Raw genomic sequence first — 6530 nt, 5'->3', positions numbered from 1 at the left:
GTAAAGGAGCAGCATGTGTAAAGGAGCAGCATGTGTAAAGGGGCAGAATGTAAAGGGTAAGCATGTGTAAAGGAGCAGCATGTGTAAAGGAGCAGCATGTAAAGGAGCAGCATGTGTAAAGGAGCAGCATGTGTAAAGGAGCAGCATGTGTAAAGGAGCAGCATGTAAAGGAGCAGAATGTAAAGGGGCAGCATGTGAAAAGGAGCAGCATGTAAAGGAGCAGCATGTAAAGGAGCAGTATGTAAAGGAGCAGCATGTAAAGGGTAAGCATGTGTAAAGGAGCAGCATGTGTAAAGGAGCAGCATGTAAAGGGGCAGCATGTAAAGGGGCAGCATGTAAAGGGGCAGCATGTAAAGAAGTAGCATGTAAAGGAGCAGCATGTAAAGGAGCAGCATGTAAAGGAGCAGCATGTAAAGGAGCAGCATGTGTAAAGGAGCAGCATGTAAAGGGGCAGCATGTGTAAAGGGGCAGCATGTAAAGGGGCAGCATGTAAAGGAGCAGCATGTAAAGGAGCAGCATGTAAAGGAGCAGCATGTAAAGGAGCAGCATGTAAAGGAGCAGCATGTAAAGGGGCAGCATGTGTAAAGGGGCAGCATGTGTAAAGGAGCAGCATGTGTAAAGGAGCAGCATGTGTAAAGGAGCAGCATGTGTAAAGGAGCAGCATGTAAAGGAGCAGCATGTGTAAAGGAGCAGCATGTGTAAAGGAGCAGCATGTAAAGGGGCAGAATGTAAAGGGGCAGAATGTAAAGGAGCAGCATGTGTAAAGGAGCAGCATGTAAAGGAGCAGCATGTAAAGGAGCAGCATGTAAAGGGGCAGCATGTAAAGGGGCAGCATGTAAAGGAGCAGCATGTGTAAAGAGCAGCATGTAAAAGAGCAGCATGTGTAAAGGAGCAGCATGTGTAAAGGAGCAGCATGTAAAGGGGCAGCATGTAAAAGAGCAGCATGTGTAAAGGAGCAGCATGTGTAAAGGAGCAGCATGTAAAGGGGCAGCATGTAAAAGAGCAGCATGTGTAAAGGGGCAGCATGTGTAAAGGAGCAGCATGTGTAAAGGGGCAGCATGTGTAAAGGAGCAGCATGTGTAAAGGAGCAGCATGTAAAGGGGCAGCATGTAAATGGGCAGCATGTAAAGGAGCAGCATGTGTAAAGGAGCAGCATGTGTAAAGGAGCAGCATGTAAAGGGGCAGCATGTAAAGGAGCAGCATGTGTAAAGGAGCAGCATGTGTAAAGGAGCAGCATATGTAAAGGAGCAGCATGTGTAAAGGAGCAGCATGTATAAAGGGGCAACTGGAGCACATGTATAGAGGTGGTTGATCATCATTGATGTATACGGTTAGTGTGTGTGTGTGTGTTAAACACAGGGCTGTGGTGAGGAGTGTGTGATCTCATGGTTGAGGCAGCATTTCTGTTTGGGCGAAAGCCAGAGAGAAAGAGAGAGAGAGAGAGAGACAGAGAGAGAGACAAAGACAGAGAGAGAAAGAGAGAGGGAGAGAGACAGAGACAGAGACAGAGACAGAGAGAGAGAGAGAGAGAGAGACAGAGAGAGAGAGAGAGGGAGAGAGACAGAGAGAGAGAGAGAGAGAGAGAGAGAGAGAGAGAGAGAAAGAGGGAGAGAGACAGACGGAGAGAGAGAGGGAGAGAGACAGACGGAGAGAGAGAGACGGAGAGAGAGAGAGAGACAGAGAGAGAGAGAGACGGAGAGAGAGAGAGAGAGACAGAGAGAGAGAGTGTCAGAGACAGAGAGACAGAGTGAGAGAGAGAGAGAGAGAGAGAGAGAGAGAGAGAGAGAGAGAGAGAGAGAGACATAAATTATGTCATGTGGATGAGGCGATGGTGTGTGTGTGTGTCTGTGTTGCCGGTAGCGACAGACAGGATGACGTGAGGGTATTATTATAGATGTGTGTCTGCTGTGTTGGACGGCTCCCCGTTCTACTTCCTGGTTCCATGCTGACCACTTCCTTCCTGGACAGGAAACAGGGTGGCAGAGGGGTACCTAGGGTCAACCACTGCGGAGTCACCCTGAGTGTGTGTTGTAGGGTTCACCGGGACTTGCTGAGTCATAAGGATGTGTGTGTGTGTGTGTGTGTGTGTGTGTGTGTGTGTGTGTGTGTGTGTGTGTGTGTGTGTGTGTGTGTGTGTGTGTGAGTTAGCTACCATGAACAGCATGGTCCTATTCTCCTGTAGACTAGTGGGCTGAACCCCAGCGGTGTGTGTGTGTGTGTGTGTGTGTGTGTGTGTGTGTGTGTGTGTGTGTGAGTTAGCTACCATGAACAGCATGGTCCTATTCTCCTGTAGACTGGTGGGCTGAACACCAGCGGTGTGTGTGTGTAGTTCAGGTGACAGTCCGTTCTCATCCAGGGCCCGGAGACAGGGGAAACTGGGGTCTGGTTTGAACACCGCCGGCCTCCCACCACTAGAGGCACCGTATCCTCTTCCTCTGACCTCTCCATCCCCCGTTCCTCCATTTCGCGTCAGCGTCGGTAAGGCCAGAGTTCTCTGCAGTCCGTCCACCAATCCACCGCCACTTTCTGGTTTAGGATCGCCCCCGGGCCCTACGGATTGGCTGAATTTCTCGATGCACTCGTCAATCAAAGCGGGCGGGGCTTTCTTGTGTGCGACGGTCACTCTTCCACAGAACAGAACCTCAAACCTCTTGGCAAACATGGTGGCGGCGCCGAAGGCCGACGACGCGGACGGAGCACAGTCTTCTGAGGAAGAGGCGGCGGGGGTGGGCGCTGCGAGGTCATCGTTGCGCGCCGAGCTCTTCCCAGCCTGACGCAGCGTACTGATGATATCAGGGACCTAGAGAGAGAGAGAGAGAGAGAGAGAGAGAGAGAGAGAGAGAGAGAGAGAGAGAGAGAGAGAGAGAGAGAGAGAGAGAGAGAGAGAGAGACAGAGAGAGAGACAGAGAGAGAGAGAGAGAGAGAGAGAGAGAGACAGAGAGAGAGACAGAGAGAGAGAGAGAGAGAGAGAGAGAGAGAGAGAGAGAGAGAGAGACAGAGAGAGAGAGAGAGAGAGAGAGAGAGAGACAGAGACAGAGAGAGAGAGAGAGAGAGGGAGAGAGGGAGAGAGCGAGAGAGAGAGAGAGAGGGAGAGAGGGAGACAGAGAGAGAGACAGAGAGAGAGAGAGAGAGACTGTCATGGCTGCTTACATGTTTTGGTATAGTATAGGTTACATGTTTTGGTATAGTATAGGTTACATGTTTTGGTATAGTATAGTATAGGTTACATGTTTTGGTATAGTATAGTATAGGTTACATGTTTTGGTATAGGTATAGTATAGGTTACATGTTTTGGTATAGTATAGTATAGGTTACATGTTTTGGTATAGTATAGTATAGGTTACATGTTTTGGTATAGTATAGTATAGGTTACATGTTTTGGTATAGGTATAGTATAGGTTACATGTTTTGGTATAGTATAGGTTACATGTTTTGGTATAGTATAGTATAGGTTACATGTTTTGGTATAGGTATAGTATAGGTTACATGTTTTGGTATAGTATAGTATAGGTTACATGTTTTGGTATAGTATAGTATAGGTTACATGTTTTGGTATAGTATAGTATAGGTTACATGTTTTGGTATAGGTATAGTATAGGTTACATGTTTTGGTATAGTATAGTATAGGTTACATGTTTTGGTATAGGTATAGTATAGGTTACATGTTTTGGTATAGTATAGTATAGGTTACATGTTTTGGTATAGTATAGGTTACATGTTTTGGTATAGTATAGTATAGTATAGGTTACATGTTTTGGTATAGGTATAGTATAGGTTACATGTTTTGGTATAGTATAGGTTACATGTTTTGGTATAGTATAGTATAGTATAGGTTACATGTTTTGGTATAGGTATAGTATAGGTTACATGTTTTGGTATAGTATAGTATAGGTTACATGTTTTGGTATAGGTATAGTATAGGTTACATGTTTTGGTATAGGTATAGTATAGGTTACATGTTTTGGTATAGTATAGTATAGGTTACATGTTTTGGTATAGGTATAGTATAGGTTACATGTTTTGGTATAGTATAGTATAGGTTACATGTTTTGGTATAGTATAGGTTACATGTTTTGGTATAGTATAGTATAGTATAGGTTACATGTTTTGGTATAGGTATAGTATAGGTTACATGTTTTGGTATAGTATAGGTTACATGTTTTGGTATAGTATAGTATAGTATAGGTTACATGTTTTGGTATAGGTATAGTATAGGTTACATGTTTTGGTATAGTATAGTATAGGTTACATGTTTTGGTATAGGTATAGTATAGGTTACATGTTTTGGTATAGGTATAGTATAGGTTACATGTTTTGGTATAGTATAGTATAGGTTACATGTTTTGGTATAGGTATAGTATAGGTTACATGTTTTGGTATAGTATAGGTTACATGTTTTGGTATAGGTATAGTATAGGTATAGTATAGGTTACATGTTTTGGTATAGTATAGGTTACATGTTTTGGTATAGTATAGTATAGGTTACATGTTTTGGTATAGTATAGTATAGGTTACATGTTTTGCTATAGTATAGTCTCAGTTACATGTTTTGGTATAGTATAGTATAGGTTACATGTTTTGGTATAGTATAGTATAGTATAGGTTACATGTTTTGGTATAGGTATAGTATAGGTATAGTATAGGTATAGTATAGGTTACATGTTTTGGTATAGTATAGGTTACATGTTTTGGTATAGGTATAGTATAGGTTACATGTTTTGGTATAGTATAGGTTACATGTTTTGGTATAGTATAGTATAGGTTACATGTTTTGGTATAGTATAGTATAGGTTACATGTTTTGGTATGGTATAGTATAGTATAGGTTACATGTTTTGGTATAGTATAGTATAGGTTACATGTTTTGGTATAGGTATAGTATAGGTTACATGTTTTGGTATAGGTATAGTATAGTATAGGTTACATGTTTTGGTATAGGTATAGTATAGGTTACATGTTTTGGTATAGGTATAGTATAGTATAGGTATAGTATAGGTGGGCCCCAGCAGGAATTAAACGCATGATGAAGTACATAAAACGAAATTAAAGCGGGTGGCCAGTAATAAACTGGTCCTGAACATCTCTAAAACTAAGAGCGTTTTGAATTTGGTACAAATCATCCCTTAAGTTCTAGACCTCAACTGAATCTGGTAATGAATGGTGTGGCTGTTGAACAAGTTGAGGAGAATAAATGACTGGCCGTTACCTTAGTTTAGTAAACAGTCAAAACATATAGATTCAATGGTTGCTCTACTTTTTTGACACCACACACCACAAAACAAGTCCTGCTCTCGTTTTATCTGATCTCGATTAGTGTCCAGTCGTGTGGTCCCAGTGCTTCAAAGAAAGACCTCGTCAAGCTGCCGCTGGCCCAGAACAGAGCAGCACGTCTTGCTCTTCATTGTACTCAGAGGGCTGATATAAATACTATGCTGCCCGTCTCTCTCTTCGCTCAGAGTTGAGGAGACACTGACTGCAATCACTTCTTTTTACAAGAAACAATCGTGTTGAAAATCCAACATTGTTTGCATAGTGAACTTACACACAGCTATGACACACACACTTACCCCACCAGGGGTCTTTTCACCATCCCCAAATCCAGAACAAATTTAAGAAAGCTTACAGTATTATACAGAGCCCTAATTGCATGGAACTTCCTTCCATCTCATATTGCTCCAATAAACAGTAAACCTGGTTTCACAAAACAGATAAAGCCGCTCAAACCCTCTACCCCTATTGGACCCAGATAGTTTGTGTTTAAGCATTGATATGTAGGCTACGTGTGCCTTTTTAAAAATGTATGGAGTTCTATCCTTGAGCTGTTCTTGTCTATTGATGTTCTGCTCTGTGCTCTGTGCTCTGTGCTCTGTGGTCTGTGGTCTGTGGTCTGTGGTCTGTGCTCTGTACTCTGTGCTCTGTACTCTGTGCTCTGTGCTCTGTGCTCTGTGCTCTGTGCTCTGTGCTCTGTGCTCTGTACTCTGTACTCTGTGGTCTGTACTCTGTGGTCTGTACTCTGTGGTCTGTACTCTGTACTCTGTGTTCTGTGCTCCGTGTTCTGTGCTCCGTGTTCTGTGCTCCGTACTCTGTGGTCCGTACTCTGTGCTCTGTACTCTGTGCTCTGTACTCTGTGCTCTGTACTCTGTGCTCTGTACTCTGTGCTCTGTACTCTGTACTCTGTGCTCTGTACTCTGTGCTCTGTACTCTGTGCTCTGTACTCTGTGTTCTGTGCTCTGTGTTCTGTGCTCCGTGTTCTGTGCTGTGTGTTCTGTGCTCTGTGTTCTGTGCTCTGTGTTCTGTGCTCTGTACTCTGTGCTCTGTGCTCTGTGCTCTGTGCTCTGTGCTCTGTGTTCTGTGTTCTGTGTTCTGTGCTCTGTGTTCTGTGCTCTGTGTTCTGTGCTCTGTGTTCTGTGTTCTGTGCTCTGTGTTCTGTGCTCTGTGCTCTGTGCTCTGTGCTCTGTGTTCTGTGCTCTGTGTTCTGTGCTCTGTGCTCTGTGCTCTGTGCTCTGTGCTCTGTGTTCTGTGCTCTGTGTT

General features: G+C 43.5%; 1 protein-coding gene across 1 annotated transcript in view; it reads right to left on the bottom strand.

The window, feature by feature from the left end:
• Positions 1–6530, bottom strand: part of LOC135535840 (TBC1 domain family member 1-like) — a 98377-nt gene that overhangs the window by 57510 nt on the left and 34337 nt on the right. Inside the window, exon 2 of the mRNA XM_064962262.1 lies at positions 2264–2800. Coding sequence (XP_064818334.1) covers positions 2264–2800 — 537 coding nt within the window. The remainder of the gene's footprint in view (positions 1–2263; positions 2801–6530) is intronic.

The sequence above is a fragment of the Oncorhynchus masou genome, unplaced genomic scaffold (assembly GCF_036934945.1).
Source record: "Oncorhynchus masou masou isolate Uvic2021 unplaced genomic scaffold, UVic_Omas_1.1 unplaced_scaffold_520, whole genome shotgun sequence".
Classification (NCBI taxonomy): Eukaryota; Metazoa; Chordata; class Actinopteri; order Salmoniformes; family Salmonidae; genus Oncorhynchus; species Oncorhynchus masou.
This window is presented reverse-complemented; position numbering and strand designations above follow the sequence as displayed.